General features: G+C 42.8%; 1 protein-coding gene across 1 annotated transcript in view; it reads left to right on the forward strand.

Moving 5' to 3' along the window:
• Positions 1 to 20302, forward strand: part of AGBL1 (AGBL carboxypeptidase 1) — a 657523-nt gene that overhangs the window by 195953 nt on the left and 441268 nt on the right. Inside the window, exon 17 of the mRNA XM_044232424.1 lies at positions 20090 to 20270. Coding sequence (XP_044088359.1) covers positions 20090 to 20270 — 181 coding nt within the window. The remainder of the gene's footprint in view (positions 1 to 20089; positions 20271 to 20302) is intronic.

The raw sequence follows: 20302 nt of genomic DNA on the forward strand, positions 1-20302 counted from the left end.
TGGACCGAAGTCTCAAGAAACAGGTTTTAAAAATCATAGTCCCGTGTATTAATTTGTAACGAAGTACACACACTCACATACATACGTGTGCATGCCTTTACTAAGAACCAGGGGAAGTCACCCCCACATGGGGCCCCCGTGCCAGTGGTTCATCCACTCAGGACACCAGAATTCCCCAGAAGGCTGCTTGGTCAGCACAGAATCTGACCAAAGCAAGCTGGGTATCAGAGATAGTGGTTTCCACAGTCTGATGGGCTGGACTTCTCCCGTCTAGCAGCATTTTTGGTCTAAACAACTGTACCAGACTCCTAAAACGAGAGCACGGTTTCTCCTGGTCAGCGCTGACAAGTCCTGATTTTCCAGCTGTCCGTTTTCATTATTTCTTATCAGGTCCCAAAGGCTTCTCTCATTACCTTATTTTATATTACAATTTACAAGCTTATTTTATAGAAGTGACATTTCAGAGTAGCGGGTTCCCGGCACGTTAATCTCACTGATGAACTAGCTCTAAATCACCGCGTGGAGTGGGTTAATACTGCTTTCATCCGGCGGGGGCCGCTGTGCTGGCACGTTCTGGGGAGCTAGACTTCCCGCAGATTCCAGGACATGGTGGCGATCATCTGGAGATCAACTTTGAACCCTCTGTTCTCCTCCTCTGTAGAGACCCAGCAGGTGAGTGCTTGTATAATTGCCTGGGGGAAACAGCCAGGCTCAGGAGATGGATCTCCTCGAAACTGTTTCCCCACGGGAGATTAGAGACCATGAAAAAAATAATGGTGGGACAAAAATAGATGGTTGTTTCTGGGTGGGCATTTTAGGTTCTCAGGCAGCATCCTGGCATTGCATACCTAGGCTTTATGCTTTCCTTTGCCTGTGGGCAGACTTTGCTTCTCAATAGGGCTCATACCAGAATGTGTACATATGTATGTACCATATAAATCCAAAACGCTCTACATAGTACAGCAAGGAAACCGTGGGGCAAATTTCATAGTTTAAAATACAGCATCGTCATCTTTCTAGAGCCAGAGTCACCTTAATGTGCTGTCTGCCTCACTCAGGCAAACTTTAAAATAATATCATATTTCACAAAACCCTATTAAACTGTCACATAAATTCCCCTTATTTCCTTTTCCCGTCAATGCTGATTACCATGGAAGATATTTCTGTGTCAGTGGAAATTCTCTCCCTTCCCATCAGCCGCCCCCTCTTGCCTTGTGCTTTCGGGGGTCTGTCTCCAGAGAGCAGTCTCCTAGGATCTCTTTGCATCTTAGAACAGAGGGAAAGCCCGCCACCCTGCCCACCCCGTTGACCCATGCTGGGCTTTGTGTAAGCTCTGAGCAGCTTAAGCTTCCAGCTTTAATTGTCACAATAATACCACTGTGTTATTATTATTATGATGTTATTACTATTATGTGAGATTATTATTATTATGTTCCTTTGACAACCAGAAAAATTGAGGCTGAGTATAAATAGCTTACATGGGCTCAAGTTATTGTGACATGGAGGGACCAGGGGGTGGGGTGACCACTTGTCCTGTTTTGCCCAGGGCTGAGGTGGCGGTTCCACTGGACATGGGACTTTCAGTGATGGAACTGGGACAGTCCTGGGCAATGAGGAGAGTTGGTCACCTGGGTTTAGATCACAGTCCATTTGATTGGCTGGAAGCCCTTGATCTTAGCCATTATGGACACAGTCTCACCTTCAAAGAGTAGAATATGACATCATAATATCATGAATTCGTACGGCAATACTCGCTTTCTATTCCCATCTGTCTATATTGGGTTGTAGACACAAGTTTTTAAAGTCAAATTTGAATGATTCTCATTCAAAGTAGATGTTGTCATTCTAATAATTCACTCACCCATTGATTCATTCGTTCAATTTACTATAGCATGAATAATAATATAAATCTCCTTAATTGATCACTACACAAATTACTTAATTACATTATTGAGTAATTAGCATATACCTTATACTTTGCAGAATGCGCTATCATTGAATTTGGACAACAATGCTGTGAGATGGGTACTTTTTTTCCCCCAACTTTATTGGCATACGATTGACATCTAATGTTGTGTGAAATTTAAGATGTACAGTGTCGTGATTTGTTACACACACATGTTGTGAAATGATCACCATGATAAGGTCAGTGAACACATCCATTGCATGGTACAGTTTTTTCCCCCAGTTTTGAAATGAGGCACTGATGCTCAGAGAACTTAAGTGACTGGACAGGAAGAGCATGTTGAGCTGGGCTTCGCAGCCAAGTCCAAGGCCGGATTGCTGGCCAGCTCAGGGCATACAGGAGCACGGCTTACCTGCTCACTGTGCAGAGCTTTAGGGCTGTGTTTGAGTCTTTTTGTGTCCTTATGTCTCACTTCAAAATATAAATGCAAGAACTCTAACTTTCTGAGAAGATTCAAAATTGAGAGCTTGCTAAGTTTAAATGATGACTTGATATATAAAATATCCATTCACACGCAATCTGCAAGGCCCACCTCTGACACAATCCCGTGGCATGGTCTGGGGGATTCTTTTATTTTATATTTTATTTTAAATATTTGATTTATTTATTTGATAGACAGAGATCACAAGTAGGCGGAGAGGCAGGCAGAGAGAGAGGAGGAAGCAGGCTCCCTGCTGAGCAGAGAGCCCGATGCAGGGCTCGCTGCAGGGCTCAATGCAGGGCTCGATGCAGGGCTCGATGCAGGGCTCGATGCAGGGCTCGATGCAGGGCTCGATGCAGGGCTCGATGCAGGGCTCGATGCAGGGCTCGATCCCATGACCCTGGGACCATGACCTGAGCCGAAAGCAGAGGCTTTAACCCATTGAGCCACCCAGGCGCCCCCTGGGGGATTATTTTAAACTAAGGCACTAGTGGGATGTCATTTGGCTTGTATTAAATGGCTTTCTGGGGACCTTTAAATCTATATACTGTGCAGGAAGAACTGATGACCAAAGATCTCGTCTGATAGAATCGTTACACTTCGGGCCCACAGTCCCCGCCTTCTCATCCATCTGTCTGTGTCTTTCTCTCTGTTTCTCTGAGCATTTGTTCTCTCTCTCTTAAGCCCAGAGAGAAGAAAAGAAGCATTTCTTGCTTCTTTCATTCCTCTTAATGTATAAGGTCGTCCATACAGATGCATGGTTTAGAAACCTTTTCTGATCAAGCTCCATCTTTCCAGCTGTGCTGTTTTAAGGTTAGCCGTCCTCATAGGGATCCACGTCCCCAGCCACGGCTCAGAGGCTGCACAGTCCAACTTTACAAAGTCTTGCTTTCAGTGCCTGCCTGATTCTCAGACAGGGGACATTCCTCTCACTCGTCTTTGCTTCTCTAACCCATATTTTAATGAAATTTGTGTGTATAAGTATGCATGTGTGTGTGCGCACGTGCGTGTGTGCAGGGGACAGGTGTGTACCAGTCACAGAGCTAATTCTTAGTTCCTGGGAAAATAAAATTGAATTAAATATACATCCTCAGGGCCATTTTTAAGATCTTTTTAGGCCCAAGGCACTTTTAAGAGTTGTAGGCCCCATCCTGTGTCACACTGAACATAATAAAATGTGCTCAAATCCCACTTCAAGTATTTTTTTTTTTTTTTTTTTTTTTTACTGAAGTTGAAACAATTTCGTATGCTTTCACAATTATTTGGCTATGGCTGATAATTTATAGTTGGCTGTGATTCCTTAGCCATCAAGGTCTGTAATCAGTAATTCCTGCCAGGTACAAAAATCTAACCCTACAAATTATTTTCAAAGATAATAACATTTGTATGAATACTGAATTTAACAGTTAATGCAGTTGACATCATATTCTGTTTGGACAATCAAACATTTGTTTCAATTTCGTAGTTTCTTTTTATTTTTGAGGGCCAGTATACATGCTTTTTCAGATCTCAGATACTTTACTGAACTTTGCAAAGCAGGCTTGCTCTGAGCACTGTAGCCCACCTTGAGTTATGCTCCAGAGAGAGGCAGGTAAGCCAAGTGCAAAGCACGAGGCATAGTGGGCTCAAAGGACTTATGCTATGGTAGGTATGTGCCAGATGGCTGAAGAGACAGGCTCAGGAGTATTTAATTCAGACTCTGAAGGCAGTAAGAGGGAAATTAACCTGAAATGAGTGACATTTGAACTGAACTTAAAGTCCAGTGGAGCTCTCCAGCAGAGAGGGCACAGGAGGGCGGGCATTACGTAGAAAGAAGAGCCTGTACAAAGGGCAGAGTAGGGCACAGGGAAACAGGAGGGTTCTGGCTGTGCTCTGTGTGTGCGAGGGGGTTGCTGAGGCAGGGGTGGCCAGGGGTGAGGCTCCTTGCCCTGGGAAGGCAGATCATGAAGGGCCTTGTGCCCCAGTAAGAATTGTGCCCTTAATTTGATCCGAGGGCAGTGGGAGAGGTGTCACTGAGTATTTTGAATCAACAGGGATGCAGAAGATGGAAAATATCCAAAAGTTATTTTGGAGGCAGAAATGAGAGGCTGGGTCATTCTTTGCACGTGGAATCTGGTGAGACCTTCCCATTTGCAGTGGAGTTGTCCAAAAGGATGGTGATGGTTCACTGTCACCACGTCGGGCCACACACGGTGGTGATGAGACCCAGACACAGCTGGGTTCAAGGCCACATGCAGGGGCCGTGTGCCAGCTGCTGCCCCCACCACCAGGACCTGCGGGAGGGTTTTGGAAAGGCAGAAGGAAACACTGATGTGGCGGAGGGGCAGAAATACATCTTTGATGCTGACGGAAGCCTGGTTTGGAAGCAGCCAAAGACTTTGTATGCTGATCTCAATTTCTCATTTTCAGGCCTAAATGTGTCACTAATATCCTCTGTCAGGCTCTCTGACCAGACCAACTCTGCACACACTCTGTTGATTCCACACATCCTAAGAGCTCTTGGCCTGCCAGGGGCTCTTTCTTCTTGCCCAGTCATCTGTGAATATACCTAATTCAGAAGGTGAATACATTTAAATGGCTTAAACATAAAAGGCACGTTGCTGAGCAACTGTGAGTCTGGAATAGGCTTGTCGGGTTACGTAAGTGAAGACCTGGTGGGTCACCACTCGAGGCATTTGGTTTGGAACAGCAGCGATGATGACCCTCCTTCCCTTTCTTTTTCTCTTACTTCTTCCCTCGCTCCCTCCATTCGTCTCTATGCCAGCGCCCCCCACCCCGCTTCCATAAACACCTCCAGCTCCCCTCCACAACCCCACAACCTAGACCACGCCTTTACTCCATCGCAAGAGTAAAAATTTGCACAGTGCAAAGCAAGTAACGCAACTATTGAGATTTCCTGGCACAGTTTCAGTTCTAAAATGCTCTGCTCCACTGTCAGGTGGTGACATATGTTTGGGGCTTAAAACTCTTAAATTTTCTCCTCCTACCTTATTGGTCCTTATGACTCAGGCCCATAATTTATTCGTCGTGCAGTTTTGGCGTGGTGGCTTTTCTGCTGTCTTATATCGCCGGGTCTGGGAAGAGTTTGGGGGGAGCTGAGATTCCTGAAGGACGCGACACTGATGAGGGCAGGCTCTCACTTTGTCATTTCTAACCGAGAGAACCGTGCTGTTCAGCGGTCACACACGAGAGCGCGTTTCTGCCCCTCGCTTGGTTCATTGTCTCCTTCCCTCCCTCACGGGGGCATGTTAGCCTCCCTCGGTAAGGTGGCCCCAGCAGCCCGCGGTAACCCCGCAGGGGCAGAGACTCTGCTTCTGGAAGGAACTCTTGTCTGTCTCTGGAACCTGGAATCTGCTCCCTCAGGCACTTTGGATTCTACTCCCGTCCAGATACGTTCAGGCAAATACTGTGGGAAAGAACAAAGCAAGAGACCCGTTGTATGTGACCTGGGAGCAGAACGATTCATTAGAATATTTCAAAGTTTTCTGAGCAAAGCCTACAGCTCTTTAATTTCTTTCTTGAAGATTTGTAGCTTTTGGTGCCTTCTATTACACCTAAACCTAACGAAACATAATGTAGCTAGCGTACCCTGGTCGGATGTGTGGGATGAGTCTTCGTGGAGCATGAAAAGGTCTCCTTCCCTCTCGTTTTGGTTATTGGTATTTCTGGAAGATACTGTGATGCATAGTTCTGTTGAGATAGTGGCCAGGCCACGGGTTCTGGCCAGAGACTGCATGAGCCTTGACTGTGTCTTCACAAGGCCTCCATTTAGAAACAGTCCGTATTGATTTGGCCCCACTCTGAGTGGTCTGTAGGTGACAGAGTCCTCCTGGGACCTCCTGGAGCTTGAGGGAGTTAGTCAATGCTCTCCTCTGGGCAGTGTTCATTCTCCTGGGGAGATCGGGGGGCAGAGGCCCCAGTGCCCTGCGGTACCAGTGAGTCTGCAGATCCCAAGGCAGAATTACAAGCATCCCTGAGATCAGCTGACGGATTGGGGGTGGCGGAGTGGGGGGGGGAGCGCAGCAGCATCTGTCTGCAATTTTCCTGATGCGATTACACACTTCTCCCGAGTGACTGTCGTTTCTGTGTGTAGTAAATTCCTCAAACCCAATCCAAATACTCTATTATCGTACTGGATATATTATGTATCATTATAGCACAGATGTATTATTTTTTATTTCCAGCATATTATAATATAACAAAATCTCCTGAAAAATCTGTAGAGTTTGACGCAGATGAGGGAATGCAGATGAATTTTCTCACGTTTGTGCAGAGTCGAAAATTATTATCTCAGCCTCGATTATGCCACTTCCTCTTGGTTATCTGAAAATTGCTCAGGAATAGATTTCCTGATTTTCTCTTCATTTATACCCATTATCCAAGCCCAGTATATATATATATATATATAAAATTCAGAGGCAGAATGGAACAAAGTAAGATGGCAAGATTGCCCTTTGCAAAGAAATATGAGTTTGTAATATTTCGAAATTGGATTGTTTCACAAGAAAGAAGACAGTGGAACAGAATGTTTTGTTTGGGGAGGAAAAGCCTTATTCTTTTATTCATTTCCTTGGTGCCTTAGCTATATTCCATTGGAGTGTAATAAACTTCTACCGTTAAGTGTGGTGAAGGGGTTCAGTTAAGACAGTCAATAGAGGATCGAGGGCTGTGGTGTTCAGGTTAGCAGTCACAGGCCTCCTGAGGCTGCTGAGAAGTAACGTATGATTAGTCTGAATTGAGGTGTGCTGAAATTGTAAAATACACACCAGACTTCCAATGACTCAGGACCCTAGAATATAAAAGATCCCATTAATCATCTTCATATTAATTACACATTGAAATGGTAATATTTTTGATCTGTGGGGTTAAATGCAATTTATGAAAATTAATTTTGTGTTTTTAAAAAGATTTTATTTATTTACTTGAGGTGGGTAGAGGGAGAAGGAGCACAAACAGGGGGAGTGGGAGAGGCAGAAGCAGGCTCCCCGCTGAGCAGGAAGCCCGATGCGGGGCTCGATCCCAGGACCTGGGATCATGAACTGAGCCGAAGGCAGAGGCTTAACTGACTGAGCCACCCAGGTGTCCCTTTATATTTTTTTGTATTTTAGAAAACTGTAGCTATTAGAAAACACAGAATTTTGCACAATGTTTGTGTGGCTTGCATTATGTTTCTGTTGGATGGGGATAGCGTTGCTGCTCTGAGTGTGATCTTTGGACCAACCATGTTGGCATCCTCCCAAGAGCTTGGTAGAAATGCAGGATCTCAGGCCCCCTCTCCACAGTCACTGAAACAGAATTTTCTTTTTAGCAAGATTTCTGGAGGATTTACGTACACAATCCAGTTGGAGAAACACTGCCCTAGTGGAGAGAAGTTTCCAAAAGGCCAGAAGTCTTTCACTCCCAATAAATAATTACTTCCCTTTGGGATAAGTGATAGTTCCTTGAAGAGAGGTACTTGGTCTAGAACCCCTTGGCATCCCCAGTGTTTGATAAACAAAAGATACTCAATAAATGTTGAATAAAAGAATGGGTGCATCATCCTGCCTATTACTTGATGGGTGGAAACTTTCATAGTAGTCGCAGGAAGTGAAAGAAGCAGATGGTGATGCCTACTGAGGGCTAGTCATGTACAGTGATCTGTGCTCTTACAGCATCGTTTTGGTGTGTGAAGCGCAGAACAGCGTGTGATTGTTACATGTGAGGAACCCAGCCGGCCTCCCTGTCTGGTCTTCACAGACGTCATGCTGACTGTGGCGTGGGCAGCTGTCTTCAGGGGAGCAAAAGTACATATTGGATCCCGGTACTGCCCTCCTCGAAGCCTCCATGATTTCCCGTGACAAGCACAGCCTTTCTCTGTAAGACACGCATCGTGGGGCTCTTCCACTTTGCATTCTCTGTTCCAGCCCTGCTTAAGGCTGTGTTGGGAACCGGCTGAGTTTCCTCCTTCCAGGGGGGTCCGTTCTTAGGTGTCAGCCCCTCAGAGAGCCTTCTCTGGATTATCCTTTCTAAAATGATGACTCCGCCCTCTTCTGGATCCTCTGTTGCTTCCCCTCTGCTGTTTCTTTATTTTTTCCATAGAACTCAACATGGCATTATTGTTTGCCTTCCCCACAGGAAGGCAAGCTGCTGACAGCTAGGACTTCGACTCTCCCTGGTTCGGTGCCAGTCCCCATTACAGTGCCTCCTGAGGCACTCTTAAGAGCTCAATAAATCCTTGTTGAGTGAATGAAGGAATGAATTTGGGGGGGGGGGGAACCCAGTGAATTAATATGTTGTGGCACAGTTGGGCACAGAAGGGTTAATTATAGGAGATAATTACAGTGAATTACTCCCATCTAGTCACCAAACATCTTCTGGAAAGCCCCAATGTACACAGCTTTAGGAAGCAAGAAACGAGGCTCAGGAACTAGAGGGAAGAGCTCGGGCAGCAGTGCAGAGCCGCGGGAGGGACGGGACACGCTGGACCGGGAAACAGCACACAGCAGAGGGAAGACTGTTTGATTCAGGAGTGACGGGAAGCAAGACCAGACAGTCCAGCTGAGGCCAGCAGCTGGGGCGTTCACTGAGGGCTCTGTGAGGAGTGTAAACTCTAGCACCATTCATTATATGGGAGGTGATGCAGTCAGATTTGGGTTTTCCGTGTGTTTGTAGATCACTGGGGCTTCTGTGGGGCTAGAGCAGTTGCTGAGGGGAGGTGGGCTGTTTGTGGCAAAGAAGCGAGAGGGACGAGTGAGTGATGGAGAGAGGAGGAATGAGCGAGGGTGAGGCCTCAGAGGTCCCGGCATGATGGGGAGGACTCCTTGTCCTTAACACTTCCCAGCTCTGCTGTATGTGGTTCTTAGAATTTGTGAGAAGTTTAAGAAAGTCCAGAAGAAGATTCACGGGCTGCCAGTGGCAAGATGGCGACCTTCCTCCGGTCAGTTTCTGTAGCTCATCAGTGTGAAGAGCCTATGGTCCATGGCTTCCTTTACATCCCTGAGTCTCCTCCACGGGGCACGCTCCCCCGACGCTGGTCAGTGCAGGCGTCCCATGTCTCCTTGGTGATAATGAAGAAATATCCAAACAGAAGCCAGGGCTTTTAGGGCTCTGTGTCAGGCATTTGGGGGTATGAAGGTCACACCTCAGGCTTTGAAGGCAGGGCTCAAAGCGAGAAGGGGCAAGATCTGAGGCCACTTCCTGCCACTGGAGGAAACTGCAGTCTAGTCTGATGGCCTGTGGGCCGGAAGACCGCAGCTGGGGAGTTCGTACAGGAGGCCTTAGGAGCAGGCAGACCCCGCTCCTCTGGGAAGGATCGTGCCCCGTGTTTGGGGCCAGCAAGAGAGATCCAGCCCAACTTGGCCGTTCTGAAGTGGATTGTTAGCAGTGATTACCTTCCCTCTTTTCTTGTGCTGCCGTCTGACTTCTGACCACTTCGCCACTTATCAGCGCTTGCATCTGAATATTGGAAAAAGTGAGAAAAGAGATGAAGCTTCATGTAATTTTGTTTCTTGTTAGGAGCTCTATTAACACGGTACAGGAGAACATAATAGAACCAAAGGAGATTGAAACCCTTGGCTAAAACGTTTTATTTTTACCTACCATATTTCAGTTGCCATTGATAATCACTGAATTCAGTGCTGCGAAGACTTAAGAAAGCCTTGCTTTATAGGTCAGGAACTGTGATTTCAAAAGGGTTTAATTTTCCCAAATCCATTTAATCAGTCCGAGCCAGAAGCTGGTTGCCTGGTTCATAATTTGTGTGATACTTGATTGCCCTCAGTGTATCATCACGCATTGTCTCGATAGGATTCATTTCAGCCTTCCTCTGAAGTACACACACAGAATAATACATGGTCAAATGAAAAGAACATTGGATCTTGATTCAAAGCACCCCAGGTTTTTTTGTTTTGTTTTGTTTTTTTGTGTTTGTGTGTGTGTGTGTGTGTGTGTGTTTCCTTTTCTCCTTCTTGGCTTTATAAACAAGAAGAGAATAATACCTGTCTTTGCTTCCCAGATTTACAGTGAGGACCGAAGAAGTAATGGAGGGGAAAGTAGCTTCCCAACTGGAGGGTTCTATAGCAATGCCATCTGTGTGTTTCCCTATAATCTCACACTTTTAAAAAGCCCCAATTGTGTATTAATCTGTCAGAGAGCCAGCAGTTATGGTGACATTGAACGAAATGAAAGGGTTCTTCTGGTTCATACTGTTGAAGAAATTCAAAGAAATTAGAAATGTATGAGGAATAAGTGATACAAGCTTTGGCGAGAAGGAAATGTTTCATTACTTGCAGAGGTTAGGATAGACCATCTGCTAGTTCCAGCATGATCAACCGAAATGTGCCCACCCCCCCAAAAAAGAATATAACACAGTTCAAGAACCTGAAAATTCCAATGAAAACATTCTCCTTTCTTTTGGAAATCGTGTAAAGAGAGTGTACGTAGCAGAAAACAAAATCAGGCATTCCTACTTCTGCAGAACGAGAAGACAAACTTCTCAGTACTTGTAGGACTGCAGGATGTTGGTGGAAGGAACATGGAAAGCAATAGAAAACAGAGTTCAGCATCCGGAGTGTCACATTCCTACACTCAGCAAAAATACTTTTCAGAACTGAAGACGAGGTGGATTCATTTTCAGGCAAGGGAAGAAACCACAGAAAGGGAGAGTACTCAATTCCAGCAGACCCAAACTTCTTAGAAGCAACACTAACGGATGATTTTTCAAGCAGAAGAAGAGTGAAACCTCAATGCCACAAAGAGTGTAGAGTAATTAAAAAGGGCAAATATATCATTTGATTGAAATTAACACCATGTAAATGTTTTGTGAATCCTAAGACTTATAATGGAAATTAAAATAAAGTAATTATATTGTATTGTGATAAAGCAAAGATGCACATTATAATCTCTAAGGTAACTAATTAAGGAATTAAAGACCTATAAGTACCACACTAATAGTGCAGAAAAAAGGACCAATGTGAAAAAACTCTGCAGTTAATCCAACTGAAGACAAGATAGGACAGAAAATAGGACAGAAAATGATAGTGTTAAACCCACATATATCATTCATTTCATCAAGTATAAAAAGAGTAAATACTCCACTTAAAAATAAAATAATGTTACAGTGAATAAAATACAAATATCCAACTATACCGTACTTCCAAGAAATAAATACCTAATGAAAAATTACAGAAAGTCTGAAGGTAAAGGGATGAGAAAAGATGCACATTGTAAATACTAGCCAGAAGTCTAGTCTGTGTGAATACCTTGACAAATGAGAAGCTGAGGCAAAATATTTTAACGGAAATAGAATATTGTTATAAGGAAATAGAACCTTCTAACAGTGAAAAAAATCCAGTTAGGGTAACAAAGCAACTCTAAATCTAGGTTCAGTTAATAGCATAGCTTTAAAATAATTAACATTCCAAGGAAAAATGGATAATCTGAAGTATCTTTGGAGACTTGTTACATATGAGCTCTTTCAGGAGCTCATAGAATTATCAAGCAAGAATAATATCAATAATATGATATCACATAATATCAAGCAAGAATAAAGAAAATAGGAACTAATACTACTAACAAACTTGATATAATTGGTGTATGTGGAGCATGGCACTCAACATTCTTTTAAATACATAGATATTTATAAAACCTTATCATATGCTGAGCTAATGATCTAGGTATCATTTCAAGTTCTTTATAAATGAACAAAAATATGAAAGGCAAAGAAAGTGGAAGGAAGGATAAATAAAAATTAGAGGGCAAAATTAAAGAGAAAACGATTGATTGTAAAATAGTTTTTGGGAAAAAAGTAAATGTTATGCCCTTTATGAGAATGATTAAGGAAAAAAAAAAACCTCTGTATCAGAAATAAAGATAAGAGACCATCACTAGAGATTCTTATATATAAGAAGAGGTATTTAAAAAACAACTTTACGTTGACAAATTTGAAAATACAGTTTTCCATGCAAAATTACAGAAAAGTATAATTACCAAATGGGCATAAGAAGAAATAGAAAATCGGAACAGTTGGATTTTTATTACACAATTTGAATATGTTTTAAAGTAATTTGGAGGGGGGCGCCTGGGTGGCTCAGTGGGTTAAAGCCTCTGCCTTTGGATCAGGTCATGATCCTGGGGTCCTGGGATTGAGCCCGCATCTGGCTCTCTGCTCAGCGGGGAGCCTGCTTCCTCCCTCTCTCTCTCTCTGCCTGCCTCTCTGCCTACTTGTGTTCTCTGTCTGTCAAATAAATAAATAAAATAAAATAAATAGTTTGGAGGTCTGGGTGGCTCAGTAGGTTGAGCATCTGATTCTTGATTTTGGCTCAGGTCATGAGTTCAGGGTCCTGAGATTGAGCCTTGAGTCTGGCTCTAAGCTGACTAGGGAGTCTGCTTCTCTCCTTCCACCCCTCCCTTCATGTGTGAGCTCTGTCTCTCTAAAATAAGTAAATAAATCTTTAAGAACAAAATAAAATAAGTTCAATTTGTGATTATAGAAATCAGGTCATTATTAAAATCTTATGAGAAAGAAAATTCTAGGCTTAGCTAACTTCCCTAAGAAATATTACCATAAAATTTAAAGAAGAAGTATTTCCAATCTTCAAAAATCTTACACAGAAAAGAAAAAGAGGCAGTGCTTTCCAACTCTTCATAAGCTTGATAACTAAGCCTGACAAGGACATTACAAGAAAAGAAAGTCCTTACAGGTCATCTCTCTCATGGGACATAGATGCAAAAATTCTAAAGAAATAACCAATTCAGGATTACATTAAAGGATAATATAATCAAATTTATTATATTTCAGTAATGTCAGGTTGATAACACCACCCAGTTGAAAAAAATGCCTTGAGGTTTGGAGAGGAAAAATGAAATGTTGTTTTTGCCGAAGATAAGCTTGAATATGTAGGAAATGCTAAAGGATCTTATGGGAGGGAAAATGTGAATCTCAACCTTTACATCATATCGTAATCCAAAATTAACTTGAAACACCTTATGTAAATTGATCTGAATGTTAAACTGAGACTAACTCTTGCAGAAGAAAATTATTGTCACGTTGCGTTCGGCAAAGATTCCTTAGTGAAACACAAAGTATCCAAATTACAAAAGAAAAAGAGTGCATACATTTGGCTTTATCAAATAAGAAACTTTTGTGCCTCAAAAATACATAGTCTAGAAAACAAAAAGGTAAGCCAAAGACTTGGAGAAGTATTGACTGAACATATATCTTCCAGAGAATTACATTTAGAAGATCTGAAGAACCTGTCCCACTCAATAAAAGACAACCTGATTTTAAAATGGGCAAAAGAGCTGAACAGGTACTTAACTTAAGAAGGTATGGAAGTGGCCAAAAACAACACAAAGTTCTAACATCATTAGTCATCAGGGAAATGCAAATTGAAACAACAATTAGACGCTACTGTCTCCCCATGAGAATGGCTAAATTAAAAAGCCTGACAGTATTCAGGGTTGATCAACCAGAGGATCAGCTGGAACTCTCAGACATTGCTGGTGGGCATGCAAAATGGTCTGCATTCTTTGCAAAACAGTTTGGCAGCCCCTTGTAATAACCTACTCTCCTATTATCCTTACCGTAAGATGCACAAATTCTATAGTCAGGAATTCACTCCAAAGAAAGATGTGTATGCAAATTATAACAGCTTTGTTCATAATAGCCTTAAACTGGAAATAACTCAAATATTAAACCAATGTTTGATTGATTATATTGAGCTGATAAACCAGAGGTGTCACATCTATTGCTTTGTGGCACACGGGAATATGAGTCAGTGGCCAAAAGGAACAGATTATTGATACATTAATACAACAACGTGGATGATTCTTACAAACATTATGCTAAGTGAAAGAAGCCAGACAGGAAACTTATACGCTGTATGAATCAATTCTTATGAAATTCCAGAGAAGACAATGCTATTGAGATGAAAAGCAGATCACTGGTTGCTGTAGGCTAGGGATGGGGAGGGAGTTGCCAGCAAAACAGAATGAGGGGGATTTTTGTGATGGTAATAATGCTCTATATTATGATCGTAGTGGTTTTACAGCACTGAATCCATTTGTCAAAATTCACTGAATTGTAAAATTAAAATTGGTGAAATTTATTGAATATAAATTACACTATAAATAACGCTAATTTAAAAAGAGATGGAACACATGGTGCAGAAAATGTATATAGTGGGCCACCTTTGGTGGGAAACAGTATATTCTATAATGTATAAAAATTTTTCCCCACACCTATTTTCAGATTTTCTTTTTTCAGAATCTTCTTTCATTGACAGTTTTTCCCATATCTGTTTCCTTGCTCCTTCCTTACTCCCTTGGCCTTAAATAAATTTTTCTTAAAGATTTCACTTATTTATTTGAGAGAGAGAGAGAGAGAGAGAGTACAAGTGAGCATGAGCGTGGGGAGGGGCAGAGGCAGAGGGAAAGAGAGAGAAACAGGACTCCCCCTGCCACCAAGCGTGGACCCCTGACTCAGGGCTCCATTGCAGGACACTGAGATCATGACCTGAGCCAAAGCCAGACACCTAAACTGACCTAGCCACCCAGGCACCCCAATCAAGATGTTTTTATCCACTCTCCCAAAATGAAGGCAAAGGTAGTCTTCCTTAACTTTGAAAATCAGTCTCCTCTTTTGGCTATTTCTCCCACGACTCACCCCCAGTATCTGAGTCTTAAGCTCCCGTGAGACTTGCTGTTTGGTCATACCCTTGCATGAGGATTTTCCATGGGGCCTTCACAACTTGCAAGATGGTTTCCAGTCTCCTTAGCATTGGTTCCAAAGGTCTGCAGACACAGGTGCAAACCACTTCGTGGCTTTACTCCCATTTTACCTTCCGTATAGCTTCGGACTGTAACCACATCAAACCACTTTGCTCTTCCTCAGGCGTTAGGTGCTCTATGACGTTGTTATTTTGCAAATGCATCTACTTAGCCTTTTTCTGTCACCTTCTTCCTTTCTTTACTTCATCTGGAAAACTCCCACTCAATCTGGACAAACCAGATCCAATGTTACCTCTTCTGTGAAAATCCATTTCTTGCCTCTTTCTCCTCTGCGGTTTACTATTTGAAAATATTTTGCCTTTGGGAAAATTGACATATGCTTATTATTTTCTGAAGAGGAGAACATTCTAGGTAGGGATATAGAGGACATAAAAATTACTTAAATGACCTCCACCCACAACGTGTCCTATATATAGATACCTTTAAGAGAATGTGACAGCTACATAAAAATGGGATCCACTATGATGTAGCTCTCTTGCCTATATTTTGTCACTCATCATAGTGTCACAGATATCTTCTAGTGTCAACAGAAATATCCAGATGCCATTTTAACACTTGCCTTGCACTCTGTTTATGAATCCTTCCCTTAGCTAGTTTTTACGGGGGCACATTTAAGTCATTTTCAGTTGCTCACTTCTTTATAAATAACGTTGTGATGAGTGTTCCACGATGCTTTGAAAATGTCTTGACAAATGACCCTGATCCCACTGGATCCTGATCATCTGTGTGCCTCTCTTTCCCACCAGACTATGATTAGTTCCCTGAGGGCAGAAACCGCTATTTCCCTCCAATTTCCACAATCTTCCAGAGTGCCAGTGGGAATTTAATATAGATTATTGAAAGAAAAAAGGAAAAACTGGATGATGTTTATGGAGTTGGGTACACACGTGTATCATCACATATGTCTTCAATTCTGACTCAGTTTTTCACTGGCCGTGAGCCTGCTATCTCTTAGGCATTATATAATTCCCTCCTTGATTCTAACCTCTTTTTACAGATGTTCTTACCACTGACATAAATTCAATACTGAGCTTTAAGAATTAGCATATTGCCAAACCATGACTCCCCCATAGATTTTGGTGACCTCCGGAATAGATTTTATAAATTGCAGAGAAAAAAAAAAACAAAACGCAGATGCCTGATCCTCTTTGCCCTACCCTAAGCAGAAATGAGTTTTTAAAACCGAAATTGTCAATAACAAGAAAAAAACACATGTATGTGTGTTGCATACTCTTTGCAGCTGTTGTCTCTTAGGGGTTCTCTAGAACATCATTTGCGGCCGCCACTGAATGATCTCCTAAGTTTACTCACCAGTACAACTGTAAAATTGTCTTAAATCACAGAAGAAAGAGAGGAAAATCAACTGGAAATGGCTAACATGCTGCTTATGTCTTCATGAGAACCCACAGTTTTCCTCGTTTGCTCCATTATCATGCTCCGAGCAGCCTGCTAGGTCTTGTGGTATATTACAATACAGCACGTTATCAATCTGATTCTTCGAAGGAAAGGCACACTGTGGGCGTCTCTTTGCAAGGGCTCCGTTCACTTTATGGTCTGATGCATTGAATTGTACTGGGGAACAGGCAGTGGGAGCCAAGTGGCCCGGACAATGAGGGTGTTCAGTTGGTACTGGAAATTTACAAGAGCTTAAGCTATTTTTTATTTCTTCTTGCTGGGCTGGGAGTACTTACCATTGTTGTTCCATATGCTGTAAATGAACTTGGTTCAAAGACCACAAAGAGAGTGGTATGGAATTATAGAACTGAAAATAGTCTGCTGATTGGGTACGAATTCATCAAGCCTCTTTCTCAACAAGCTTTTTATCGGAGTGCCAATATGACTTGCTTTGGCGAGAGTGAGACATGATTGTGAGCAAATGATGGAGGAGGCACATTGGCCTTCAGTTAGGTTCTGCTCTGCTCAGCTAGCTAACTGTATATCTCTTTTCCTCCTCAATATGCTTATTTAGTAAGCTTCAGTTAGCAAGTCATTAGTCTTACCTGCAAGATGACCAATCCAATACTCGATTTCGTCAGAAACTTCCGTGACTCATTCTGTAGAAAATGGTGGGGCTGGAATGTGACCTCTGGAATTACGGCTCCAAAAGTCGTTCTGTACTCAACAGGCCATACTGTCTCTGACTCAGCAAATACATGACCTGCAATAATGTCAAAATGATTTTATGAAACGTGGCCTTTCACATGTCTTTCTCCTGCTGAAATACCATCATGGACTCTCTCCTCCTCCTCCTCCTCCTCCTTCTTCTTTTTTAAAGATTTTATTTATTTATTTGACAGAAAGAGATCCCAAGTAGGCAGAGAGGCAGGCAGAGAGAGAGGAGGAAGCAGGCTTCCTGCTGAGCAGAGAACCCTATGTGGGGCTCGATCCCAGGATCCTGAGATCATGACCTGAGCTGAAGGCAGAGGCTTTGACCCACTGAGTCACCCAGGCACCCCACCTTCTTTTTATTTTCTTTTTATGATTTTATTTATCCATTTATTTGAGAGAGACAGAGAGAGAGTGCGAGCACACACCTGTGAGTTGGGGGAGGGGCTGAGGAAGAGAGGATCTCAAGTAGACTCCATGCCGAGGCCATCTTGGCTTGATGTCATGTCCTGAGATCATGACCTGAATTGAAACCAAGAGGTGGACACTTAACCAACTGAGCCACCTAGGTGCTCCTGGACTCTCTACTTAAACTAGTGGCTCTCAACTCTCTTCCTTGCTGGGACATGCATATCAAATATTCTCACGAAGGCTCTTACTTTTTCCTCCCAAATCCAGAAAGCACACGAGACTGCATGCCATTCAAAGTAACATTATTAGGAGCAACTTGGGTGGCTCAGTCAGTTAAGCATCTGAATTTGGGTCAGGTCATGATCTCAGGGTCCTGGGATCAAGCCTCGCATCAGTCTCTCTGCTCAATGAGGACTCTCCTTGTCCCCCTATCTCTTCCCCTGCTTGTGCTCTCTCTTACATAAATAAATAACATCTTAAAACCACCAAAAACCCAAAGTAACAATGTTATCAGGATGACTTCAAACCTGATCTTATGTAAGTCAGACTTTGGTACTTTGTATATACTTCTGTTAGCTCACTTGTGGTGATTTGCTTGTGTGTTTGTCACTGTTGGCAAAGGCTATGGCCTCTTACAGAACAAGGACTATAATTTATTCAGCTTTTATATCCCAAGGCTTCTTTAGTTCCTGGAATATGCTCAAGACACCTGCTTAGGGAAAAACAACCAAATATTGTCTCCAATATATAAATGATCTATAATGGGCTGACGTGACCTGCTCCCACCATAGTCAGTAAAAATGTACCCATCTCTGCTCTTCAAACTAAGATCTCAGAGGTTGTCGGCAGATAGTGGTTTTTTGTTTTATTTTTTTTTGCCTAAATGGATGATAATAGTAATTCACTAGTACCTGTTCTTTAGCTCTGTTATTGAAAGTTGTTCAATTTTATTTATTTATTTATTTTTTGCACGGAATTAGAGACACAGTTTATTTCCTCAAAAAGGCTACAGTTTAAGGGAAGAAAAGGCATATTTAGCTCACAGTGATTTGAGTGAGTGGAAAGAAATGACTATTTTATTTATTTATTTTTTAAAAAGATTTTATTTATTTATTTGACAGAGATCACAAGTAGGCAGAGAGGCAGGCAGAGAGAGAGAGGGGGAAGCAGGTTCCCTGCTGAGCAGAGAGCCCTATGTGGGGCTCAACCCCAGTACCCTGGGATCATGACCTGAGCCACAGGCAGAGGTTGTAACCCACTGAGCTACCCAGGTGCCCCAAGAAATGACTACTTTAGCTGTTAGGCTGCTTGGTGGCTGGCATTTGATGGCAAATGCTTATTTCTTGTCCCTCAGGTGGGTTTAGGACCCGTAAGGAATTGGGTGAGGATACAAAAGGAAAAGAGAGTCAGAAAACACACACACACACAATCAGACAAGGAGTTAGAGCAGATGTGGTTAACTTCTGGTATGATGCCATGTATTCCCCCCACCTTCCCCAAGTGTATGGAGGACAGACACTATTAATCAATCAAAACACACTTTTCACCTGAGCCAGGATGTGGTCTTAGAATACATCTCAACATTACAATGGTCCAGATGTTTTCTATCAACAAGAAAGAAAGACAAGCCCATCTTTGGGCTTTTTGTCTATGCAGTCTCCATAAGGTCTCTTCAGATCGTGTATGCTCCCTGTGATTGGGCAAAGAGTGTTTTCCTGATTTTTTTTTTGCATGATTGAGATGCCAGGTGCTTCACTGTTGTCAAATCTTTTTCAATGTTTTTTGTTCAGTGTCCTGCAGACATAAAGTTCCCAGCACAAGTTCTGCCCTTGAATCCCATTTCTACTGGGGAATGAGAAGGGCCATCTTACCCACAGACCTCATAACTGAGGTGGGAGAAACTAACCTGTAGCGAATGCCAAGCAATATGCCAAGTGCCTTACTGACATCTTTTTGTTTCTCTAACACCCACACAAGATCAGTATCACTGTCCCCATTTTACAGATGAGATACTTACCTTGCAGAAATCAAATTACTCACCTAAGATCTTATAGCTGCTAAGTATGAAGATAAGATTCAATTTCAGATCTGTGACATACAGCATCATGCTATTGGATTCTGGAGAGTTAATTGTTCCTTTGGTAGTCTTGATAAAATCGGTTTCTTGGCTTCTTTTCATGCCGCTAAGTACTTCTGCTTTTGATAAAGCCTTGAGCTTTCACTTTATACTTTCTCGAGTCTTGCAGACTGTAGAGGCAAATGGAAGATGGATCAGTGTAGATCAGATATGTATGGGAAGCGGTCAGCCTATTTTGGACTTCATGCCGGTCAGGAGTCATTCTGGCCCCTGGGAGATGATCTTGTTGGAAATGGAGAGTGGACTTAGGTTTAAGTTTCTCCCGTTCCTCTCTCCGCAGGGCAGCGTCCATACCAGGTGATCACTGCCCGGGTGCATCCGGGAGAGAGCAACGCCAGCTGGGTGATGAAGGGGGCCCTGGAGTTCCTGGTCAGCAGTGACCCTGTGGCTAGACTTCTACGGGAAAACTTCATTTTCAAGATCATCCCCATGCTCAATCCAGATGGTGTCATCAATGGCAAGTACGTCAGGTGCCCAGCTCAACTGGGTCCTC

The sequence above is a fragment of the Neovison vison genome, chromosome 13 (genome assembly GCF_020171115.1).
Source record: "Neovison vison isolate M4711 chromosome 13, ASM_NN_V1, whole genome shotgun sequence".
Lineage (NCBI taxonomy): Eukaryota > Metazoa > Chordata > Mammalia > Carnivora > Mustelidae > Neogale > Neogale vison.